A 24,848-nucleotide genomic window follows, 5' to 3' on the forward strand; every position below is an offset into this window, starting at 1 on the left:
CTCTCTGGGCCCATAGCTGACTCATCCAGCCTTGGGGGTCGAGGGGCCTAGCATGGCTGGGAGCAGCTAAGGAGCTAAGACAGTGCTGGGCTGAGTGGTGACATGCCCCCAGGACAACCCTGTCCCTCTGCCTGTCTAACGGTGTTACCTCCTTGAGATAAGATGCTCCCAGAGTTGACAGCTGAAGGACCCTGTCCACTCCAATCTGTCTGACCCCTGCCACTCCACGTTCCCCGGTTTTATATGACAGGACTCTGCCAGACTGCCACCTCCTCCAGGAAGCCTTCCCGATTGCCCTGCCCTTGTGCCTCCCCCTGGAGCTCCTCCAGGCTCCTCAGCAGACACAGAAGCATTAAACTTTTCTGCTTGTGTCCTGGATCCCTGATTTTCCAGGGAAGTTGGTGATGTCCCTGACAGTCCATGCACCCTGCTCCCCTGTGGCCCCGGTGCTTGGGTGGGCACAGAACAGGCAGCCCTGGAGGAGCGAATGAGTGGGTTGGTGGGCACACTCAGAGCAAAGCAGAAAGACCACAGCCTGGGCACCCATTAGGGTCCCCCACATCCATGCCCACAGCAGACTCCACTTCTTTCCCCATGCTCTTGGAGCTGCATGTAGAGCAATGGCACCCCACTAAACACGGGAAAATTGAGGTGCAGGCACGTGGGTGGACGCATTCATTGTGCAGGTAGGAAAACTGAGGCGTGCTCTGCCCAAGAGATCTCAGTGTGTCAGACCCGAGTCCTGGGTTCCCCCCAGGCATCCAGGACAGGACCCTGGGCTGGGCTGTGGAGCACTTTTCCCTTCTGGGGTGCTGGACTCTGAGCCCCAACAGGCTGAGCTGCACCGAGCTGTCAGGAGGGATCAGCAGCCCCGGCATCTCCCCAGATTTAATTAACGAGTCTTTCATCTCGGTCCGGGAGGAGTCAGCTATCTTCTGTCTCCTTAATTAACGTTCATTAAGCAAATCAGAACAACGGAGGCTTCGCTCCCTCCTCCTTGCCTGGAAGGTTTTAACCCTTGGTGGGTGGGCTTTGGGAGGGGATCCGGGACAGCACTGGGCGCTGGGCACCTAAGCGCCCCTGCACCCCCCCACACAGGTGGGGATGAACCCGCCCACCCGCAAGCACCTCCAGCCCTACCCAACTTCCTTTGGGACAGTATAGGCCTGCTGTCACTTCAGAACCGCACACAGCTCCTGTGGCTGTCCTGTGGCTGCCCTTGCCTAGACCAGAGTCCGTCCCTTCACCAGCCCAGCCTCACCTCCCTTGTTCCCTGCACCCCCACACATTGTCCCTTCCCACCCCTGCTCTTTAAGGCACGGAAGCCCTGTCCACACAGTCCCTTTCCCGCCCAGGTTGCTGCTCCCAGAGAGAGGCCAGACAAAACTCTTCTGGAGGACAGGGTTCAACGTTAGCAAGCCATGTGACCTTGAATCCAGAAACTGGTGCCTGCACGGCCCTTGCAGGGGCACTTGGCCTTGGGATGGGGGTTGGGACTTTCATTCTTCAACAGGGCTTAGAGACTGGGCCTCGCAGTTCCAAGCTAGAGGGAGAAAGGCCACGTGGCTTGAAGCATCTGCAGGTTTAGGGTGACACTGGAGGTTTGGGGTCAGACACTGGCCCATCCCAGAGGCTCCTCTTGGGGACCCTGGGCCTTGTGTATGCTAGGCATGGCTCTGCTACTGAGCCGCCCTGCAGCCCTTCCAAACCTCATCTTTACAGAATGGCACAGGGGAGACTCCCCGCCAGAGGAGTGAATATGTGGGGTTCGCACAGAGTAGACTTCCCACCCACCCACACCAAGGAGTGAGTGTGGGGTTGGCATAGGGTGGACCCCCCACCCCCCCACACCAATGGGTGAGTGTGGGGTTGGCACAGGGTGGACCCCCACTCCCCAAGGGGTGAACGTGTGGGTTGGCACCGGGTAGACCACCTTTCAGAGGAGTGAACGTGGGAGTTAGCACAGGGTAGACCACCTTCAAGAGGAGTAAACGTAGGGGGTTGGCACAGGGTAGACCCCTCAGCCTCCCTAAGGTGTGACCATGGGGTTGGTACAGGGTAGACACCCCCAAGAGGTGACCATGGGGTTGGCACAGGGGTGAACGTGTGAGTGAATCCTGAACACACTGAAATGTTAGCAGACCAGGCTCCTTGATAGACATGTGGCCATGCCCTCTCATGGTCCAGCACTGCACATGGGCAGTCCCTATCTGTCCTGCTTAGCCCTTTCCAGCTGTTACAGGTAAATTCATTGCCACTGTCACCCATATCTTGAGAGTCCTGAGACTTCGAGGGTGCACAGATCCCCTGTGCATTGGAGGCACAGTAGACTGTGCCCATCCCAAACCCTCTCCTAAGAAGAGCCAATCATATGGAAGGGAGGAACTTGGCCGCTTACTGTCCTGACACGCCACTTCCCCACTGAAGGCCCCAGTTCCCGCTTGGTACAGCCAGACCCAGACCTCAGGGATTTTACAGGGATCCCAAGACTCTGGGAGTTGGGTGACAGCCACAAAACCCTCACAGGAGGGAGAAATGGAAGCATTGGGCGCACCTCCCCTCACCCAGCATCATCCCCACTGGGCCTGAAATGTGGCACCCACCCATCTGCCTCTGCCTGGACAGAGACTCCCCAAAATTTGTGGTGAGTGTGGGAGCGAGTGTCTGTCCTGGATAGTGGGATGAAAGATGGCTGAAGGCCCACAGGCGGTGGGAGCCCTGGCTCTGCCCCATCCTGCTGTGTATTCCTGGGAGTCACTCCTGTCTCCGAGGCCCTCTGGAGTTGTTTGCCCAGTTACAGGACGGTCCCAGGCTGTACATAGCTGCCACGCGGGCCCTCGGTGGCAAGGGACAGGTCTGGAGGAGAATGAGGCAAGTAACCTTCCCTGGACTTCATTCCCTTCTCAAGTCAGATTGGCTGACTCCTGATCAACTCCGCACAGCGATGCCACCCTGGGCTACCATGTTTTGGGCCTCTAGGGGGCCAGAGAGGCTTGTCCCTGTACTACAGCCAATGTCGCCACCTGGTGGTTGACACTGTACAGCTTGGGGCTCTGGAGAAAGGCACTCATGGGTGCCTCTAAGACCTCTTCTGAGGTCACCTGCCAGGGCAGGGATGCTGGCCCAGTTGGTGATCATCCAGTTGGCCCTGAAAGGGGCCATGACCTCTAGCCCAGGCTCCCAAACCAGCCTGGAAGTTTGTGCATTCCTCAAACATGCCCTGGATGCACCGGGTACAGGCATCCTCTTTGATGGTCTTTTCCTGCTCATTCCGTCAGGGGCGGGGCGGGGCGGGGCGGGGCGGTACCTCTAACAAGCAGCCCAGCCTGCTGGGATGGAGAGCAGGTCCTGGTGATGGGAGGAGGCTGAAGCAGGTGCCATAGTATCAGTCCCACACCATGCCATAAACTTGTCTTTGTCCTATACAGGGACTGCAGGCTGGGTGCTTTCAAGAGGCAAGAGTCAAATGTGCCTCACCCTGGTGTCCCCAAGGCCCACACAGTGAAGGTGGACAGAGGGCGGTGCTTGCCTGAGCCCAGTCTAGCCAGCCTTCCAGGGTCACGGAGCTCTCTCTTACGACTTGTGTGTAGAGTAGGATCTTGGCTTCACGGGAGGGATCATTGTCAACGATCTGGGCTCTGAGCTGCACGTATTGCTCCAATGTTTAGGTTTTTCTGATGGAGCCTTATTTATGTGCTCAGGGAAAGGTTGGAGGGACCTGAAGGGCTGCCACATAGAGCATTGCTCTCAGGGAATCTGCTGTCGTAACAGTGCAAGCACCTCTGTCGGCTCTGATTGAAATGGCTTCCTCCCCGGGGCTGGGCATCAGGAAGCTAGGGCTGTGGCTACCACATAGGGGCCTCAACACACACTGTAGAGCTGAAACAGATAAGGCAAACCTGCCCTTCTCTGGGACCTCCTGTGTACCAGAACATCATGTCAGAAGGGCAGAAGACAGCCCCAGGGATGCTGGCTGCAAAGGCAGCTGGACAGAGAAGATTTGGGGGCAGTCTTAGTGGGGCAGAGGCTGTGGGCTCTGCCACAGCCACATGGGTGGTACAGAAAGGACCCGAATGCCAAGTGGCTAATGGCTTCTGTGTGGATCCCTCGCCTACTCAGTCTCTCAAGCAAATCAGCAAAAGCTCTATATGGTTGAACTGAGAGAGTAACTAAGAACCTCACCTAAGTCGAGTCCCTGACTGAGCATTACTAGGGGTGTAGTGGGGGAGTCGGCTCTGCTCTGCAGCCAGGGGCAAAGGGCACTGGCCTCTCCAGTCTGCCATTTCCACAACACTGCCTCCAGATCACCCCTTCCTGTGGGTCCAGCCCACACAGGCCATCCAAGTGTTATTCAGAGGGGCAGAGCTGGTCTGTATTCATCCTGTAATTATGTACCAACTCTACATGCTCGTGAACCAGCTTGGCCTTTCCGTTCCACCAGCTGTTCATGCAAGAAACCCCTGTGACCCCCATATCCATCCGAGTGAGGAAGGAAGCCCCAGAGGCAGGCAGAACAAGGTCCTCACCACAGGTTCACACCCGTGCCTGACCCCAAGGGAACCACTTCCCTATCCCTGACCCTCACTCACATCCATGCAGGGCTGGAGGCTTGCTGGGTCTCTCCACCCCTAGGCCTGGTGCGTCTGACAGTGTCCAGCTCAGGGGGGTGTCCCTTTCATGAGGTCATTTTGTTTCACTGTCTACAAGGGTCCTTAGCAGCCTTGGGAAGGACATACTCTTGGTAGAGAGAAGAGGAGGCCTCTGCTGATGAGAGGGAGCCCCCTTGAAAAGTAACAGATGGATAAATAAATATATCAACTTTGGGAGAAGAGAAACCAGGTACGGCAGCCACTTTTGAAGTAGAAATGAGGACAGGTTTGGAGGGAAACTCCCAGAGGTCATTCTGCCAGGTGAAGGAGACCTGTGCTTGCCTTGCCCTTCAGTTCATGAGTGTCCACACATGCAAGGCTTCCATAGAAAGGTCCCACTAGCAGAATGAAGCGGTGTCTCTGCCAAACCCATTTCGCAGAGAGAACTGCAGGCCAGGCTTACAATACGGGTCACCGCAGCCCAGCCAAAACAAGCAGGCACTCCCGGGCACGTCCAGCAGGTGGGGGTGAGCACGAAGGGACTGAGGTCGGACGGTGGGGTGTCGCCTGCGTGGGTCCCGCCCTCAGATGCCGTCGGGTCCCGCCTGCAAGGGAGGGCTACTGGGCCAGTGGAACGCAGAAGGGCCGAGCACCAAATGCAGCCTAGAGGGGACCGCGGCACAGCCCGAAGCCGGGCGCGGGCCATGGCTGTGTCCGGGGTCCTGTCCCGCCTGGCAGCGGTGGCGTCAGTGGCGCCGGTGTCCCTGGTGATGCTGGTGATGCTAGAGGCGCATTGCGCAGCGGGTGCGGGCATGGGCTCTTGCTACGACGACGCGGGGCGCGCACAGCGCTGTCTGCCTGAGTTCGAAAATGCGGCTTTCGGCCGACGGGTCGAGGCCTCACACACGTGCGGACGGCCCCCAGAGAACTTCTGCCCGCACGTGGGGGTGCCAGGCGCGGGACCACAGTGCCAGCGCTGCGACGATGCCGACCCCCAGCTCCGCCACGACGCCTCCTACCTCACAGACTTCCACAGCCTCGATGACAGCACCTGGTGGCAGAGCCCATCCATGGCCTTCGGGGTGCAGTACCCCACTTCGGTTAACCTTACCCTGCGCCTAGGTAAGCATGTGTCCCCTGTCACCTTGTCTCCATTCCACGGAGGCCCAGGCAGAGGAGGAGGGCTGTGCAGCTGGGGCGGGCTGCAGGAGACCACCCGGGGGGGCACCCCTAAGGGCAGGAGAAAGCCTCCCTCGGCTTTGGCAGAGCTGTGGAACTGGGTGCAGCAACAATTCCCAGAAAGAACGGTTAGGGAAGTGGAGGGGGTGACACCTCCATGGATAACCTGGTCCAGGCAGAGACTCCAAATCTATTCAGCTTCAAAGACCCAGTGAACCTCCAAGGTTGTGAGCACTCTGGGGCAGCTGCCACCACACCCTGGGCAGGACAGACTTTTTCTTCCTGCCACTGGATAGCCACCTGGGGCATTTGGCGTGCCCCCTCTGCCTTCCCCACGATTTGCCCCACCCAGCCTGAGCCAAGGTGTGGTAGCATTAGACCCCTGAAGGTGGGAACCCAGGGCCCCACTTCCACCCTGAAGCTGGAATATTCTCTGACCACTCTAAGCTCAAAGGAGCCCAGTGTCCTTGGGTTCCTTGCTATGTCCTGGACACGGTGCAAATCTTCCAAAGTTTTGATAACTTGGATTTGATATTTTCATAACTGACTTTGGCACTAAACCTGACCTGAGGCTTTATAGACTTTGTGTATCCCAGTAAGAGCCAATATTCATATATTTTGCTGCTGAAATCTCATTTGAGTACAGCCGACAGCCCCAGAATGAAGCCCGTTAGGAAAACGCTCCATTCCTTAGCTATATGCATCCTCAGAATAATACCTCAGAGAAGTCCAAAACACACCTGGAGCTGAGTTTGGATACCAGATGGTGAACTGTGTCCCCATGAAAACCTGGAAGCTCAGAGAGGTTAAGTGTTTTGTGCACAGACACACAGCTGCTAAGTGACAGTCAGGACACAAACATTCCTATGCACTTGGCATGTGCTGGACCTCTCATGACTAAGCTGGTCCTCCCTAGACATGGGTGGCAAAGCCCTGGCAAGGGCTAAGAAACAGCCTCATTTTCGGAAAAGAGGTGGGAAGGATATTTAACCCCCTCAGCAGCGCAGGCAGGCACATTCCTCTTGTACCCCAAACCCATTTCCAAGGGGTGACGACGACGTCTCTCTGATGGAACTTGGATGAGGTGGGGTCTGCCCAGACAGGAAGCAAGAAGTTAAGGGAGTTGGTTAATGAGGCTGGCAAGACCCCAAGGCCATGAGAGGAATCTGGGGCAGGGTGGGGGACTGTGAGGGAGACACAGTATTCCCTAACAAAGGCTGTCACATGTGCCCATGAAATCCAGATGCCAAGGAGAGGGCTCAGGCCTCAGACATGGGGGCGGAGGACAGGGTGGGAAATCCTGCATTTGCCTTAAGGGGCAGCCCTGTTCACAGTGATGCTTGTGCTATGCCTGATAAATGCTCCTGCAACCTTTAAATGCTTCAGCCAGCAGCCTCCGGGCATCTTAGATCCTGGGCTGTGGAAGCAAGCAAAGATGCCACGTGCTCACACATGGTACAAGGCACGTACATCTGGTGGGTCCTCCCCTAGGACAGCATTCCTCCCGTCCTGCTGGACAGCACCAGGCTCATAGGTGGAAGGCCAAGAGTTTGTACTATGAATGAATGAAGGAATGAAAGAATGAATGAATGACAGTGTCACACTTCATGCTGGCTCTGAAAGAGGGACAGGGTAGCAACCATGCAATGGGACTTTGGACTCAGGCAAAGCACAGCCACTACTGGGAAGCTAGGACTCCATGTTGCACCTCAGTTTCCCTGCCTGTACTGCGGGGACAAGAGGGGGGCTGGGGTAGTGACTCGGTGGAGTGTTTGCCTAGCATGTACAGGCCCTGGGTTTGATCCCCAGCACTAAATGATACTGATGGTACTCAGGAGAATTAAGGAGGAGGCTAGCCTTGCCCTGTCTCAAAAAGAAGTTGCTGCCTATGAGGCCAGTACTGCAATGACAGGTGTTCAGAAAGCCCTGGTGGGGGCTGAGACCTGTGGGTGGGCTCTGTATCAGGGAATATGAGCTCACCCTGTCCCACAAGACATCCGGACCTGAGGCCTGATTGTGATGGCCCAGTTGGAGGCTGGGTGTTTCAATTTTGCTGCAACTAATTCATGGACTTATGATATCCAGGGATCAAAAGTCCCCTGGCCATTGGCTGAGGTGGGCTGGTGACACCCCACCAGTCTGCTGCCTCTGTCTGATAGGTCTCCTTCCCTTTCATCAAGGCCCCTGGGAGGGGCAAGCAGAAGGCAGCTCTGGTCAGGGTCTCCTGGAGGGGGTGAGGATGAGGAGTGGGAGAAGAGGAGGCGGAGGTCAGCGAGGGATGGAGGTCACAGCGTTCCCAGCTCCCCGCAGCTCCTGACATCTGGTCCAGATCCTATCCCGTAGTTGCTGCTGAGCCGGGCCTTCCTGCCTGGGATGAAAGGCCACAGTGGGGATGGTGAGGTTGGCTGCTTCCCTGAGGCCTGGAGAAGACAGCAGGGCTGGGGTGAGGGGTGGATGGGGAGAGGAGGAAATACAGGGACACGGGGAGACAGACTGTTCAAGGACCCAGCAGTGATTATGCCTGCACCAAGGACACTCTGGCCAGCGATTCAACCGGGCGGAATTTATACCTCACAGATGGGGAAACTGAGGCTCTGAGGATAAAGTCAGTTGTTCAGGGTCATACAGGGCAAAGAGTGACTCCACTCCGAGCTCTGCTATTTGCCCTAAGACAGAGTGGGAGGGCAGGCTGGCCTGAGCTTTCTTACCTCCATCCCAGAGAAACCGGAGTGGCGGCTCTTGGTGTCCTCTTGTCTTGGATTGTCACGACTCTCCCAGGACCCATAGAAAGATGCAGCTGGGTCCCAAGCTCCCCAGATGGAGGGGGAGGTAGTCAAATAGGCCACTGACTCCCCACCTGCCCGGTACTTCCCTTGGCTCTTGGCCGTAAGAATACAGCTATACCCATGACTGCGGATCAGCCATAAGACACCATGGGAAGAATCAGAGCTCTGAGAACACACATGAGGCATAGAAGCCTCAGTTGGGGCAGGGGAGTCAGCACCGGCCTTTCAAGACCCGAAGGTGCTAAGGGTTGAGAGAAGTCAGAACACTCCAGATCTGAGGGAGCAGACAGTCGCAGCCCCACAGATCTGGACTCTCCAAGCCTAGATGGCCCTAGAGGAGGGGAGAAGAGCAAGGAGATTAAGCAATCACAATGAAAAGGTCTGGCTCAGAATGGGTGCAGGGACCCCCCCAAAAGCCCCAAGACTCCGAAGTCTCCTGAGTTTCGGCTCAGTTTTGTCTCCTACGGAGTGGGTGGTATGTTTGCCTTGGCTAGGACTGGAGCCTGGGGACAGAGTCCTCAATCCACCTCCTCAGGGGATTTGACTGGAATGCTAGGCCCCAGGCAGGTCAAGAGTCAAGGCAGTGGTCTTGGATGGCCTCCCTCCACCCACAGAAGTGGCCCTGGGCCCAGCTGGCCTTGCCCCCACTCCTCAGTCCCTCACACAATGTTCCAGGAGCTGCAAAGGTGGAATATCCTACAAGGGGGGAGGAGTAAGTGGTTTCCCGGTCTCCCAGGATCCCTTTCCACCTTTTCTGTTCTGACAATGACCATGGTTCTCTCCGGGCCACAGAAAGGCCACGGCTCTGCTCTTCCTTCCTGCTGGCCTTGCTGTAAACACCCTCGTGTCTTTTCAACTTCTGGTAACCCAGACTAGCTCATCAGCCAGTGGACACCCACTAGATGTCAGATCCCAAGCCCTGGGGATGTGGCAGAGGGCCTGTCTGTCCACTCAGCTTAGGGTGCCCTCTTTCAGGAACTTCCCGCTGGGCCTGCACTCACCTGCCTTCCTGCCTTGGCCCTGTTTGCCACCATCCCCAGCTCTGAGCTGCCACAGAGAGGAGGAGCGCCTTTGTTTTAACCCCACACCCAGCGCCAGGCCCCCTGCTCAGGCCCCCTGGTCAGTGTTAGTCGTGGGTACCCAGGATGACCCAACAGTGGCTGAAGTTCATTCGTGAGCCTGCTGCACAAGAGCCTCGCAGACATCCAATTGCCTCGCCCTCGAATTGTTATGCTCATTTTGCAGACAGGGAAACTGAGGCACAACACTGAGGAGTCAGGCATTTGATCGGTGAATCTCCAGTACCCTGTGTTCTCTGCTGGAGCAGGGGAGGGTGCTAGTGGAGAAATGTTGCATGAAGGTCGGCCCTTCTAGAGGCATTGATGAAGTCTTCCAAAACATGGCCTCCTCCCTGCCTGGCCCCGGCCCTTCTGAGGTCAGCCAGCCCCTACTCCACCTAATGGCCTGACTTCACAGACTAGAATCATGATCACCCTCTGAGATGACCCTCCCTCTCCCAAAGGCAGCACTCATCTTGGTCCAGCTCCCCACCTGAGCCCTCGACTGGGTCATTTAAATAGCTTCCCTGGACCTCATGCACAGGCCCAGGAGCAAAGGCCCCTGAGCGCTCCCTCCCAACAGTCAGGTTTAGCGCAGCTCAGCTGCGTGAGGACCATCTCCACAGTGCAGGGTTACACAGCCCAGAAATGAAGCAGAGAAATGTGTGCTACAACAGGAGTGAACACTGAAGCTATGTGCTAGTCACATGCGACACATATGTCATGATTCTACTTCTAGAAGGTTCCTGGAGCTGTCAGATTCATAGAGCCAGAAAGTAGAACAGGGCTCTGAGGGGTTGGGGAGAGAAAGGAAAGCAAGTGTTTAAGTGGACAGTGTTGGTGACTGAATAGCTGTGACTTAATACTGTGGACTGAGTGTACATGGACTGTACACTCAGAAACCATGGACTGCACACTCAGAAACCATGGACTGCACACTCAGAAACCGTGGACTGCACACTCAGAAACTATGGAGTACATGCTCAGAAACCATGGACCGCACACTAAGAAACTGTGTACTGTACACTCAGAAACCGTGGACTGCACACTCAGAAATGGCTAGGAGCATATGCTTTGTTTTATATACTTTTTAAAAAGAAAAGCAACACCCACCACTCCCCATGTACTTAGGCAAGTATTTTCAAGTCAACACCCTCTTCAGCCCCAAAACTTAATGTTTCCCAAAGTGTTCAGTCCCTCTGGGTTCTTCATTAGCCCTCTCTCCACCAGTCCCTCTGCCCTTCCTTTGTTTATTGCGTATGTTTATTTATGTCCGGCTGTGGTTTGGATGTCCATCCCCCTTCTTGTAAACTTGTATTCTGTAGACGCCAGCGATCACAGCTGGGACCGGACTTTAGAATGTTTCTTGACACAAAGCATTATGCAATCACCTATTAGAGAAAACCTGTTTCCTCTCCAAGCTAGACAACAGACTTGTCAATTCCGACGTGTGTTAGGTGTGGTACAGAGGTGGGAGGGCCGGTATAAGGCCAGGCCTGATTCAATCTGTGGACTGTGGATTGTGATCTCAGAGGGACCCCAGTTCCTCACGGGGATTCCAGTTGCCCAGGGCTGCCAAAAGCTGACTTGCGAAATGAAGTACTTGACAGTGGATGTCAGGACCTGGGGCTCAGGCCTGGGATTGCTCTCCCCCTAGAAGTGACTCCCAGTGGTAGGTATCAGCCTGGCCTGCCCATGTGTTCCAGCTCAAATCATGCTGCCCCCTCTGGCGCCACACCACTCCCCCTCCTGAATTCCCAGATGGCTGTAATTAAAGTTTGCTTTGCTTCCATTTTCTCAAAATAAGCCTGGCCTACCCACCAGGCCAGTACCGGATGCAGACCGGCTTGGTTTATGGCAGTCCCATGTCTCGACAGGGTAGATGTGCCTTAGCACCTGGCACATGGCTCAGGGGCTCTCCCAGCCACTACATCTTCAGGTGCCAAGTCCTGGGAGGCAAATCTCTGCATCCCCATGAGAATCTTTATCCCTTTTCTGGAAACCCTGTCTCCTGGGCACCCAGGGAGCGCGGGGGAAGGGTACTTGGCTCTACATAACCTTCCTGAGGGCCCGAGGACCACAAGAGATCTGACTGTTTTCTGTGTGGAGATGGCCCCTTTTCTCTGAGCCGCAGGCTTCTCATTAGTGGAGTTCATACCACAGTGGGACTGGAGCGTCAGACAGTAGGCAGGTGTTCTCGGCCGGCACATAGTAGGTGTTCAGCTGAGCCGGGAAGCATGGAAGGTTGTTGATTGTAAGGAAATCGCCCCACACTAGCTCAGGATGGAATAGAAATGGGTTAAATTAAGATGTAAGGGTTAATTAATAAGAAGCCTAAGCTAATAGGCCAAGCAATGTTTTAATTAATACAGTTTCTGTGTGATTATTTTGGGCCTGGGTTTCCAGGAAACCAATAAGTAGTCTCTGCTTACAGAAGTGAGGGAGTTGGAGAGAACAACATATTTTTTTTTTTGTTTATTTGTTTTTTCGAGACAGGGTTTCTCTGTTGTTTTGGAACCTTTCCTGGAACTAGCTCTTGTAGACCAGGCTGGTCTCGAACTCAGAGATCTGCCTGCCTCTGCCTCCCGAGTGCTGGGATTAAAGGCATGCGCCACCACCACCGCCTGGCCGGGAAAACAACATTTGAGGTAGAGGGACATTACACTGGGTTGGCCTAGAGCTAAGGTGCATCACCCTGGAATGACTCTGGCCCCCCAGAGCCCACAGGAGCCTGGGTGGCCGTGGGTTGAATGCCTGTCAACCGTATATTGGGGCCATTTCCTTTCCCAGCCTTTCAGGCTGCTTTCCTCACAGAGCAGGATGGAGTTGCTCTTCTAATTAAGTCTCCAACAAACCATCCCGTGGGGCCCTCTGATGTTGCCTCAGCACCTCTCACCTCCTGGCTTGGCAAGGAAGGAGCCACAACGCTCCCCAGCGCAGACACCATGCTTGCTCACAAGCAATGCCAGTGACCCTCTTTTTCCGAGGCAGCCTCCCTGGCAGCCACCTTTGAAGTGTCTTCTGGCCCCCTCCTGGGAGGCGTCTGACTGTTCTTTGTTTACTGGGTTTGCAGCACCTGTGTCCACCCTAGTGGGTGCACATCTGGGCTGGGGTCCCAGTTGCAGAGCCAGCTGGGCACCACCTGACCTTGCCTAGGCCCCTGCCTAGGCCCCTGCCCACCCTCCTATGAAGGGCTCAGAAGCCCGATGCCAACTGTGCTGCCACGGAAATTTAGAAAACATCTTAAAACGGAACCTGGCAAGGCGGTTGCTTTTTAAAAAGTTTCGTAAAGCTGGGTTCTCTCCAATTTTAAATTAGAACAAGCTTCAGGAAAGAAAATTGGGGAAAACAGAGGGAAACTGAAGGAGGAACAGTTGCGCTGAGTTCCGAGGACAAACATGCTCACCAATTAGACGGCTGTCTTTGGGGCCTGTGCCTTTTGTTTGGTTTTTCCGAGACAGTCCCAGGCAGCCCAGCCAGCCTTGAACTCCCTGTATAGCCAAGGACGGCTTTGAACTCATGACTCTCCTGCCTCCACCTCCCAAGTGCTGAGGTGACAAGCGTGCACCACCGCATCTGACTGGAACCTAGTCTTTTAATTTTTTTTTTAATAATTTCTGTGTGTGGTTTCTGTGTGTGTGCACACGAGGAGGCCGACTTGGGGTGTTGTTCCTCAGTGGCTGTCTACTTTGCTTCTTGAGACAGGAGTCAAGGCTCAAGGATTCAAGTTGGCTGACTGGCCAATGAGCCCCAGGGTTATCCTGTGTCCACCCCGACTTCTGGCTACAGGCATGTATCCCAGCACCCAGTTCTTTACGCTAAGGATTCTAACTCAGACCCTGGCGCTATCCGTCAGGGTCTCCTTTATGACCCGCACAGTGCCTTGGGTCTTTTCTGCTTTACCATTTTGACTCTAACTTTCCTGGTGTCTTCCACTCTGCTGTCGGTCACTGGCTTTGGTCACGGTGAGAACCGCTGTCCTGGAGGTCCCTTTAGCCGTTTCTTCAGATCCTCAGTTTTCCCAAGTCTATGCAATGCCTTGATGATTGGTCTGCACTTTTTTAGGCCACGACCCTCCCACCCACGAAGGCCTTTTTTGTCAGTTGCTGGGAATATTCCTGCGGCTCCTCATCCCTGTCACCAAACTGCTTCCCCAAAGGGACAGTATATTCACTCTAAATTTTCCTTTTGTTGTGGGGAAATACACATAGCTTAGGAGTGGATCCACTTTTAAGTGTGTGTAGTTTGGGGTCACAAACACATTCCTCCTGCTCTGAAGCTGTTCCGAGGGCTTTCAACTTAAGAAACAGAGTAAGCTGCCCTCCTTCAGTCCCTGGAACCCCTTTTAAATGTATATTTTTTTAAAAAAATATTTGTTTTACTGTTTAATTGTGTATATGAGTGCATATGTCTGTGTGTGGGCATGTACACAGGAGCAAAGGTGCCAAGGAGGCCAGAGAGGTGTCGGGTCCCTTGGTGCTAGAGTTACGGGCAGTTGTGAACAGCCCAGTGCTGGGAACTCTAGTACTCTGTGAGAGCCAAATACCAGGTCCTGTACTACCGGCATGTGTGTGTGGTGTGTGTGCGGTGTGGCGTGTGTGTGTGTGTGTGTGGTGCATGTGTGGTGCATGTGGGGGGTGTGGAAGTGTTTGTGTGTAGTGTGTGTGCTGTGTGTGTGTGGTATGCATGTGATGTATGTGTGTGTGATGTGTGTGTATGTGGTGTGTGTGGTATGTATATGTGAGGGTGCGTGTGTGTATATGTGTGTAGTGTGCGTATGTGGTATGTATGGTGTGTGGTGTGTGTGTGTGCATGTGTACATATGGAAGTCAGGGCAGGTCAACAAGTGTCTTCCTTTATCACTTTCCTTGTCGTTGCCTTTCGACAGAGTCCCTCACTGAACCAAAAGCTTGCTGTTAGGCTGGCTGGCACTAAGTGCTTGGGGTCTACCTGTCTTTGCCCTCCCTGGCTCCTGTCCACTCCATTCTGGGGTTACAGGTACTTGCAGCCCTGCTTGACTTTACACGGGTGATGAGATTTGAACTTGGGTCTTCACACTTGCCGAGCGGGTGCTATCTACTGAGCTGCCCTCCAGCCCCTCCTGGCACTCTCTGTGTGTGCGATGCCAGGCATGTCGGCAGTGTTGATCTGACTTGACACACTCCTTCCGTCCAGCACCGCACCCTCGGGGCTTGACTGTACTTTAGCCCAGGGGTCAAGTTGTCCCACTTTCCCAAGCTGAACAACTGTCCCTCGCATGGCAGGACCATCTGTGTGACATGTGCTTGGCTGTCCTCAACCGTGGGTGCTGTGAACACAGATGCACATGTGTCTTCCTTGATGCCTCCCTCAGCTTTTTTAGGATGTGTCACACTGAGCCTGCCAGGCTGTCGGGTAAGGCTGGCTTCTGCTTTTCTAGTGGCCTGCTCCTGTTAGCCACAGTGGTGGCATTTATTAAAACTTACCATACACAGAGTGGCCTCTAGGTTGTAACTTACACTTGCTATTGCCTGGTATGAGTTGTGTGTGTGTGTATGGTGTGTGTGCAGTATGTATGTGGTGTGTGTGTAGTGAGTGTGGTGTGTTGTATGTATGGTGTGTATGGTGTGTGCGTGTGGTGTGTGTATGTGGTGTGTGTGCGGTATGTGTGGTATGCGTGTGTGGTGTGTGTGGTGTGTGTGTGTGATGTGTGTGATGTGTGTGGTGTGTGCATGTGCATGAGAATGCGAAGGGCGCAGCCCAGAGGTACAGAGCTTGCTTAGCTGAGGTGATGTGCTGACTTTGCCTCCCATCACTTGAAAGGAAAAGCGAACAGGTTCACAATCCAGCTCCCCTTAGCTATCATTTCACTTATTACACAGTTTCACCCTGACATGCAAACACTGCTAACCTGTTTCCTGTCTGCGGCTTGGCTATTTCTGGGCACTCAGCGTGAGGTCAGCTAGCAAGGCCTTCTGTTCTAGCGGCTTCGGCATCACCTATCCACGGCCACGACTGGGTGGCGCATTGAGTTCCTAGTGGTAGATCACACCAGTTGGCAGGCATCTGGGCCGTCCTTGCACTGCTGTGGACATGCGCATCTGAGTCTTCGGGGGTCACACGGCTGCTTTTGTGTTGTCCTGGGCCACCAGCCTGTGACTGGAATTCTTGGGCTATATACCAACCCTGTTCAGCATGCTGACCTGACACCAGCTTGCTTCCCAGAGTGCCATTTCCATCCTTACCACCAGTTATTGGGGCCTCACTAACCACACCCCCTCCACGGTACTTAGTGCTAGTCTTTATTTTAATTAATTCATTAATTAACTAAGTATTAGATTTACTTATTGTGCAAAAGCATTCTACACTGCTGGTCAGGGTATAATGGCTCAGACTCTCATACAAACGGGTGAGTGGAGCTGGATAAAAGACAAGTAGCTGGGAAGCCTGTGGTGCCTCCCTCCCCATGTTCTGCTGATTGCATCAGCAATTGATGGTGGCGCTCCTGCCCACAGCTGCAGGGAGTTCCTGCTCCCCGCCCCGCACCCCCTCATTCCAGGGCTGTGTACCCATTCCCTTCTATAAGAGGGTCTGCATCTTCCTGGCTGCAGGAAAGGCCTACGAGATCACCTACGTGAGACTGAGGTTCCACACCAGTCGGCCCGAGAGCTTTGCCATCTACAAACGCACGCGCACCAATGGACCCTGGGAGCCCTACCAGTACTACAGTGCCTCCTGCCAGAAAACCTATGGCCGTCCTGAGGGTCACTCTCTGTGGCCGGGTGAGGATGAGAGGGTGGCCTTCTGTACCTCTGAGTTCAGTGACATCTCCCCCTTGAACGGGGGCAACATTGCCTTCTCCACACTGGAGGGCCGTCCCAGTGCCTACAACTTTGAGGAGAGCCCTGTGCTGCAGGTCAGTGGGCAACAGGACCTGGGGAATCATGGGGAGATGGGCAGGCCTAGGATGGGAGACAGCAGACCAGCCAGAAGAGCTAAGACCTGAGACCTCCTGGCTGTCAAACCTCAAACCCTAGAATCCTTCTGTGGGTGCCTAGTTCTCGCACTTTCACTTTTTTATTTTGTTTTGTCTTGTTTTTTCGAGGCAGGGTTTCTCTATGTAGCCATGATTGTCCTGAACTCACTCTGTAGACCAGGCTGGCCTTGAACTCAGAGATTTGCCTGCCTCTGCCTCCTGAACGCTAGGATTAAAGGTGTGAGCCATTACTGCTCCCTGCTATTTATTTATTTATTCATTTATTTATATTTTAATGGAAGAGAGCCAGTGTGGCAACTTATTCTTGGGATCTCAGCACTGACAGGCTGGAGCAGGACGGTCCTGAGTAGCAGGCCCACCTGCAGCCTGCCTGTTTCCCCATCTATGTGAGGCTGCCTCAGGGATAACTTGGTGGCACAGTCATGGGACTTCCACTGGTGATTCATTTGGTGTCCCCGCCCAGGCCTTGGCTCCCTGGTCCTCAGAGGCCTCAGCATCTCCCAGGGGTCTTTCTGAGAACACAGAGCCCCAGGCTGCAGTGTGGCGTGGAGATTGCATGCTTGCCCAGCACGCACAGGGCCCTGAATTTGAGACCAGCACCACAAACGAGAAGAAACGCAAGGGTCCCTATCTGCACAGCTCAGTGGGGGGAGCATTTGCCTAGCAGGATGGAGGCCCTGGGGTCCCTCCCCAGCCGCATATAATCTGGGTGTGGAGGGGCACACCTGTATAATCCTAGCTCTCGGGAAGTGGAGTTCTGGCCATCTTGGGCTACATGTAAGGCCAGTCTGGGGAGGGGGAGGGAGAAGAAGAAAGGAGGGAGGGGAGGGAAAGGTGGACTTCAGCCTCGCCCCGACCTCACAGCCAGACCTGCCTTCAACAGACCCCTGAAAGCAAGGTGACCTTTGCAAATCCCAGCCGCAGGTGACTTGGAGAGTGACAGGGACCCGCAGCCTCAATGCTGTACAGACGTCTCAGGACTGAGTCCTGCTGGGGTGAGGAGCCACTGTGCCAGGAGCTCATTTTCCATCCTGACGGCCTGATTGCTAAGCCAGGGGCTCCTGGGCTGAATTAAAATGTTGATTAATATTCAGCCGGAGCCGCCTCTGATTATAACAGCAGGCGGATGGAAATGTCACTCTCCACGTGCATCCCCCACTTCCTCACCACGCGCTTCCACGGGGAAGCTGCTCATCCAGCCCGTGATCAGCAAGTATTTATCAAGTGTCTGCTCTGTGCCAGGCGGAGCCCAGGGGCTCTGACTTCTGGGGTTCATGTTCTGGGGTGTCAGTTCTCTGCATATGAGGAATCACAGGGAGAAGGTAGGCAGCCTGCATACAAGGGTCTCAGAGGGGCTGCCTCAGCCACTGTCCACACACACGCACGCACACACAAGCATGCACGCACACACATACACACGCACACATGCACACACATATGCACACACACATACACAAATGCACACACATACACAAGCACACACGCACATACACAAACGCACACACACACACACACACACACACACACACACACACGTGCGTACCACTTCAGTGCAGATGCCAGGCCCCACACCATGTGGTTGACATTGCCACCCTCGTCTTTACACCTCAGGGAGCCTCTAACCTGCGGCATTTTACAGATGGGGACAGAGGCACCAAAGCATTGGGGCTTCTCACCAGAGCCGTACAGCCCCAAGACTGACCCAGGCCTCCTGATTCCTGGCCTCCCCTCAGGATTTGTCTCAGCCGGGCCTGTCCCTGTGCCCCAGGACCACCTCCACTTCCGGGGACCAGGGAGCAGGACTTCCCAGTGGAGCAGGCCAGGAGCACTTGCTGATGGGTCCCTGTCCCCTTCCCCAGGAGTGGGTCACCAGCACTGAGATCCTGATCTCTCTGGACCGGCTCAACACATTTGGAGACGACATTTTCAAGGACCCCAGGGTGCTCCAGTCTTACTACTACGCTGTGTCTGACTTCTCTGTGGGCGGCAGGTAAGGCTGCAAGCAGGCCGGGAACCGGGGGAGGCCGAGGGACCAGCCCCATCCTTCTGAGAGCCGCAGAGTTGGTAAGGTGCCTGGTGTGACCCGGATGAGAAGGGGTGAGCAGCACCCAGCCCCCTGCCGGCATTGGAGGCCTTGCTGCCGGCTCCATTCTGCCTCCACAGACCACCCCAACAGGTCCCCACATCACCTAGCCCTCACCGGGAAATGAGAAGAGACAGTAAGTTCCTACCCCAAGCCTGTGGCGTGGAGGACATGAACCCAGTGACTCTCAATAAATACATCACTGTACATCAGAATAAAAGGCCAGAATGGCCTCAGCGTCAGCTCTGCAGAACAAATGATGGGGGACACAAGACAGTCCCGGCAGAAGCTGAGTCTGAGGACAGAGAAGACTGTGAGGCTGGAGTGAGAACAGGGCTGTGGGCAGAGTTAATTCCCGTCCCTCTGCCACTAGGGAGTCATCGAAGGCCTCAGAATGTCAAAACACTCAACCCCCGTTGTTCGTTGATTTCCCCCACCGCTGTGACAAAATGCTTGACAAAGACAGCTCAGGGGAGGGGAGACTGACTTTGGCCCACCAGAGCAGTTTGGGGTCCAGTCCATCAGGATGGGATGGCCCAGTAGCAGGAAGTGAAGCAGGGAGGCTCAGCTGACTTCCTGCTGTTATCCACTCTGCGACCCTAGCCCGGGGATGGTTCTGGTCACACTCAGCTGGGTGCTTCCTGCTCAGTTAGCCCTCATCTAGAAACTCCTCTAGAGGCACGCCCAGAAGGTGACCTAGGTCCTGCCAAGTTGACGGTATGAGCTGCTGCACCTTGGTATAGCAGTATGGGAAAGGGTGAGAAGATGAGGGGTGGAGACAGGGTGCTGGGACCATGCGGGCACGGCCAGGGCCAGGAGCCTGGGATGACAGCTAACTAAGATGAGAAAGTAGCTCCAAGTGTGAGTGAGAGGCTGTGGCTGTGGGGAACGGTGAGGATGGCCCCCAGACGCTGGGCTACCATGATTCATGGGTGCTTGGGTGATGTTAAAGACAGGGAAGTCAGGGAAGAGCGCGTGCCCAACAATTGGCGCTTTGAGATGCCTGCTTCATGGAAGACCAGGTGTGAGGGAACCCGAGTGGACTCTGGTGAGGAACTTCAGATGAATTCTCTGATGTGCGAGCTGGATCAAACCTCCCAGCCAGACTCCAAACACGGTGCCCATGACCTCCATCTGCTACGCTGTTGTCAGGGCCTGCAAGCCAGAACACATCTGGAACACAGCTGTGGGACCCAGACCACCCTTGGCTCCACAGCTGTCTGTGAAGGCTGCCTTCAGGAAGGAACAGCACCTTTCGCTGGGTCAGAAGGAGTCTGAGGAGTGGGGAGCTTGCGAGTTCCCATGACCTCCATCTGGTGCTGGTGTTAGACTCAAACCTCCTGGTCACAGTGGAATGTTGCTGCACCCCCTGTGCCCGTGAGCAAGCAGTACCATACTCCCGTGTCACCCAATTAGAGATGGCACAGGGGGCCCTGGAAGTGACCAGTCATCCATCACTGCCCTCTGAGGACAGAGGGAGGCTGGGACTTGTCTTTGGGGAACCAGGATGGGCTCTGGCTTATAGCTTTGCTTCTTGGGTCTTCCACTGTTGTGTTCTGAGCCTGCTTCAACATCTGGGAAGCTGGGGTACAGAGTCCTTGCCACCTCCAAAGACTCGAGCAAAGTCTGGAACTGTTTGCTCTGTCTGGGACCATCTCAGTGCAAGCCAGGAGAAGGCCACGGTGGGCTCTGAGCAGCGAAGGATGTTGGCCACAGAAGGTCAGTCTCATCCAGTTCTCCACATTGCCCACCCCCCAAAGCGCTTCTTGGTTCTTGCTGAATTCACCCATCTCTTGACCTTGTGGGTGTCATGAGAACATAGATTCAGGGCTGCCTACCACGGCTCAGACTCTGGGGACTTCTTGAGAGCTGACCCCTGTACGGGGCACCTCTTTCTTACCCTTTTAGACACGATTGCAGAATTACCTGTCATAACCTCAGTCCCTAAGAACTGACCCTGTGACCACTTGTCCACCCCCACCAGGGGACTGAATTGGCTTCTCCCTGGGTCCCAAGACCCCTGAGCTGGGACTCCACCTAGGCAGAGACCTTCTGTGACAGCCACTTACTAGTTGGCAGCCACGGATGGACAGCCTTCCAGGCCTCAGTTTCCCAGTCTGCTCAAAGGGGACAACAGGAGGTTGGTGAAGACAGGTGTGCTCGTTAGTTAGTCAACACAACACAGACTGGAGTCATCTGGGAAGAGGGACCCTCAACTGAGAAAACAGCCCCCTCAGACTGTCCTGTAGAGAAGTCTCGGAGACATTTTCTTGATTTGATTGATGTGGGGGATCCAGCGTACCCTGAGTGGCGCCAACTCTGAGCACGTGGTCCTGGGCTGTATGAGAAAGCAGGCTGGGCAAGTCATGGGGAGCAAGTCTGTAGGCAGCCGTCCTTCATGGCCTTCCTTCAGTTCCTGCCCCTAGGTTCCTGCATTGACTTCCCTTCATACTGGGCTGTGATGGGGATGTGTGAGGTGAAATAAACCCTCTCCTCCCCAAGCTGCTTTTGGCTGTGGTGTTTATCACAGAGCAGGAAGCAAACTGGGCAGCAGGGTTCATTCCATGGAGCATTTGGGAACCCCAGTGCACTCTTTATCACAACCCCCAGGTATGTAGTCGGGGCTCAGGGATCCCCACACTTGCGCCACAATCAAGGGGTGCCTGACAGTGACACCCTCGCTTCTCGCAACGTCTGTGGCAACTGTCTCCAGGTCCCCCCTCCTGGTGCTTTCCTCAGGTGCAAATGCAATGGTCACGCCAGTGAGTGCGGCCCCGACGAGGCTGGTCAGCTGGTTTGCCATTGCCAGCACAACACCACGGGTGTGGACTGCGAGCGTTGTCTGCCCTTCTACCAGGACCGTCCGTGGGCCCGTGGCACTGCAGAAGACGCCAATGAGTGTCTACGTGAGTGTCCCTCGGGCACAGGCTAGTGATGCTGGCTGGGAAACAATCCCCCAAACCTCACAGCGGGGCCTGCTCCTGGGTGGGCCTGGCAGGCAGTGTGGAGTTCTGAGCTCTGAAGGAGAGTTAAGGGAGGCTGAGGGGAGCACCAATCCTCCAGGACAAGTCCACCCAGGGAGGCGTCTGTGGTCGGAGGGCAAGAAGGTCCCCAAACTAGACTTAACCCTTTGTTTTAACTGTTCCAACCCTGGCAGCTAATGAAATCCAGTCCCCCACCCCCACCCACAGGGCACTGACCGCCTACCCCAGCCTTTCCCACAGTTCCCCACAGTCCCCAGAAGTCCTTTGATGTTCCAGCTGTGTGTGGTGTGGCTCTGCCTGCCTAACCTCAAAGAGACACTGGTAAAGGGAGAAGGGGCCCTGGAACCTTCTATAGGGATGGTGGGAAGGGAGGAGCCTTCCCAGGGGGAAGTACCGCTGCACCCCACTTTCCCTTGTCCGGCTTCATCTCTCCTCGCAGCCCTCTGTTCTGCCTCAGGCTTCATGCATGCCGTGCCTGGAGCCAGACACAGAAGTCCACATATATATATGTGGCCCCGTGGCTTGCCTCCTGGGCCTGGGCCGCAGTCTGCCTGGGGACCATGAGAAGAAATCAGCTTTGTCCTCGGAACAGACAGCTTTTTCCTATCTGCAGTAGCTGCCCCAGGGGGCGAATGCAGAGCTAAGTTCCTCTTGGCTTGCTGGCCTGCCTCCCCCAGGGAAGCTGCATTGCTGGCTCTCTGCTTGGCCCAAGCCCATGCCTGTTTCTATGGTAGGGATGTTACATGCCAGACAGCCCCCCTGCTGTGTCTCACATCTGTTCTCATAGTCACCAGTCTGGATTTTCATGCCTGACCCTTCACTTCTGACTCCTAGCCCAGGCAACCTCTGAACCCCCAATTTTTTTCTCTCACGTCTCCCGAATTCATCCCTCCTGTCTCTGGGCAGCCCTGCTGCCTCTCCTCTGGATGCTGTCTCTCTTCTCATGGCTGTCTCTAGCCTCCAGCCGCCACCACCTCCAGAGAATGGCCTTCACAGAGTGCCCTCCCCTCATTACACCTTGCCCCTCCCTGAATATCTGGGCTCCCAGCCTCCTGGTCCCTCTCTTTCCCGGCCACCTTGCCACATGCCAGTCACCTCGCGGTATGCCCATCCGCTGCCCATCACATGGCCTGCTGTCCACAACCAGCCTCTTGACACACACACATACACACCCAGCAGACACTGCTTCTCTGGTCCAGACCTTCTCCTCCTGGCCAGCATTGGCTTTCGGCTCCATTATCTCCCGTATCCCAGAAGTTCTCCTCCCGGCCAGCACGGGCTTCCTGCTCCATCATCTCCCCTATCCCAGACCTTCTCCTCCTGGCCAGCACGAGCTTCCCGCTCCATCATCTCCCCATCCCAACACGTTTCTGACTCCCTCCAGGAAGACCTCAGTTTGCAACATTTATTATAGGGACCACCTAGTTCTTACAGAGAATCCTGTTTGGGAATATCAGATGCCTGGGCTCAGTGGCCTTGGTCACGCTGAGCCTGCCGGCCATCCTGGACTCTGGCCCTTGGTGTTAACCACTTCCTGTTGCTTTTACAAAATGCCTTACACAATAGGATAGGGAAGGAGAGGCTTGTTTAGGTTACAGACTGAAGGTGCCATCCCCTCGTGATGGTGGCAGGATTGTGAGGCACTGGTCACATCGCTTGTGCAGCCAGGAAGCAGAGACTGGTCAATGTTGGTGACCAGCTTGCTTCCAAGCTCCTTTTCTGGTCCAGGACCCCAGCCCAGGGCATGGTGCCACCCATATTTAAGTTGGGTCTAGCCATCTCAGCCTAATGTAGAGACCACTGGGAGGTTTGTGTCCTCTGTGATTCTTGGTCTCCTCAGGTTGACAGGATTAACCAAGCACACCCTCTCTGAGATGCCTGCTCCAGAGAGCAGAGCCCCTCCCCCCGCAGAGTCTGTCACTCATGCCCATGACCTCCATCTCTCACAGCCTGCAACTGCAGTGGGCACTCCGAAGAGTGCACGTTTGACAGGGAGCTCTTCCGGAGCACTGGCCACGGTGGGCACTGCCATCACTGCCGTGACCACACAGCCGGGCCACACTGTGAGCGTTGTGAGAGGAACTATTACAGATGGGGCCCAAGGACACCATGCCAACCCTGTGACTGCCACCCAGCAGGTGAGTGGCCCCAGCATCCCCTTTTCCCATCTCCCATCATCCTCCTGCCTCCACTGCCCTGTGTCCCTCCTCCCCAGGCTCCCTGAGTCTCCAGTGTGACCACTTGGGCACCTGCCCCTGCAAGCCCACAGTGACAGGTTGGAAGTGTGACCGTTGCCGGCCCGGGTTTCACTCCCTCAGCGAGGGCGGCTGCAGGTGAGGATGTGGGGATGGGTGGCCTGTGTTGACCATGCTGTGTGTTTGGGCTAAATCAGACACAGAAGGAAAGAATGCTAGCTGTCCCCACTCTACACCTTCGTCTCACGTGTTCTCATCCGTAGCTTCCAGACCCCAGACTTACGAGAACTAGAGCTGAAGACAAGGAAGAACTAAGCTGCCCGGTGGGGGTGGGATGGGGGCGGGGCTTGACCTGGGAGACCCAGTGCCAGGAAAGGAACAAAGTCCCAGGTTAAACCTGAGAGTGAGGCCTGGTGAGTGAGGGACACAGAGACACTCCAAGCGTCAGGTGAGGCTCAGGTCTGGAAGAAGAAGGCCTGGTGCAGAGGGGGCCTTGGGGGGCTGAGGGCTGTTGTGAGCAGGGAGCCAAGGCAGGAGTGGGGCTGGCTCAAAGGAGGGGGAGGAAGCAGGCAGTTTCCAGAGTCAAGTCTGTGGTGACAGAAGACTGAGGAGGAGGGAGGAATGGAGGCTGGTCCTTGTGGCAGAGGGCCAGGTGGAAGCTGGGCAGGGAGCCAGACATTATATACATATTTAGGGTGTGTGGTGCCTGGCCATAAGGAGGGAGACCAGCGAGGGACCAGCAATCTGCCACAGGCTGGATCTTAGGAGAGGGGCCAGACGCTCACGGTGGAACCCACAGTGAGCAATACTGCAGACTCAGAAGGACTTTGTGGGTGTAGTCTTACAGAGCGTAGGCTGGCCTCGAAACCACTACAGCCAGCAGTGGTCTCCTGTCAGAGTTAGAAAGGGACAGCTTTATGTGGTGCCAGGGAGTGAACTTGGCTTCACACTTTCTAGACAAGGACTCTACGGTCCCCTAGAAGCACTTTTAAATGGAC

The 24,848-nt window shown here is 55.3% G+C and overlaps 1 protein-coding gene across 1 annotated transcript in view; it reads left to right on the forward strand.

Annotated features, from left to right (window-relative positions):
• Positions 1-5,002: 5,002 nt before the first annotated feature.
• Positions 5,003-24,848, forward strand: part of Lamc3 (laminin subunit gamma 3) — a 56,723-nt gene continuing 36,877 nt past the window's right edge. Inside the window, 6 exon segments of the mRNA XM_050155364.1 lie at positions 5,003-5,711; positions 16,203-16,507; positions 18,448-18,578; positions 21,411-21,577; positions 23,605-23,793; positions 23,871-23,988. Coding sequence (XP_050011321.1) covers positions 5,246-5,711; positions 16,203-16,507; positions 18,448-18,578; positions 21,411-21,577; positions 23,605-23,793; positions 23,871-23,988 — 1,376 coding nt within the window. The 5' untranslated portion in view covers positions 5,003-5,245.

The sequence above is a fragment of the Alexandromys fortis genome, unplaced genomic scaffold (genome assembly GCF_014885135.2).
Source record: "Alexandromys fortis isolate MF-2015 unplaced genomic scaffold, M_Fortis_MF-2015_v1.1 scaffold_72, whole genome shotgun sequence".
Classification (NCBI taxonomy): Eukaryota; Metazoa; Chordata; class Mammalia; order Rodentia; family Cricetidae; genus Alexandromys; species Alexandromys fortis.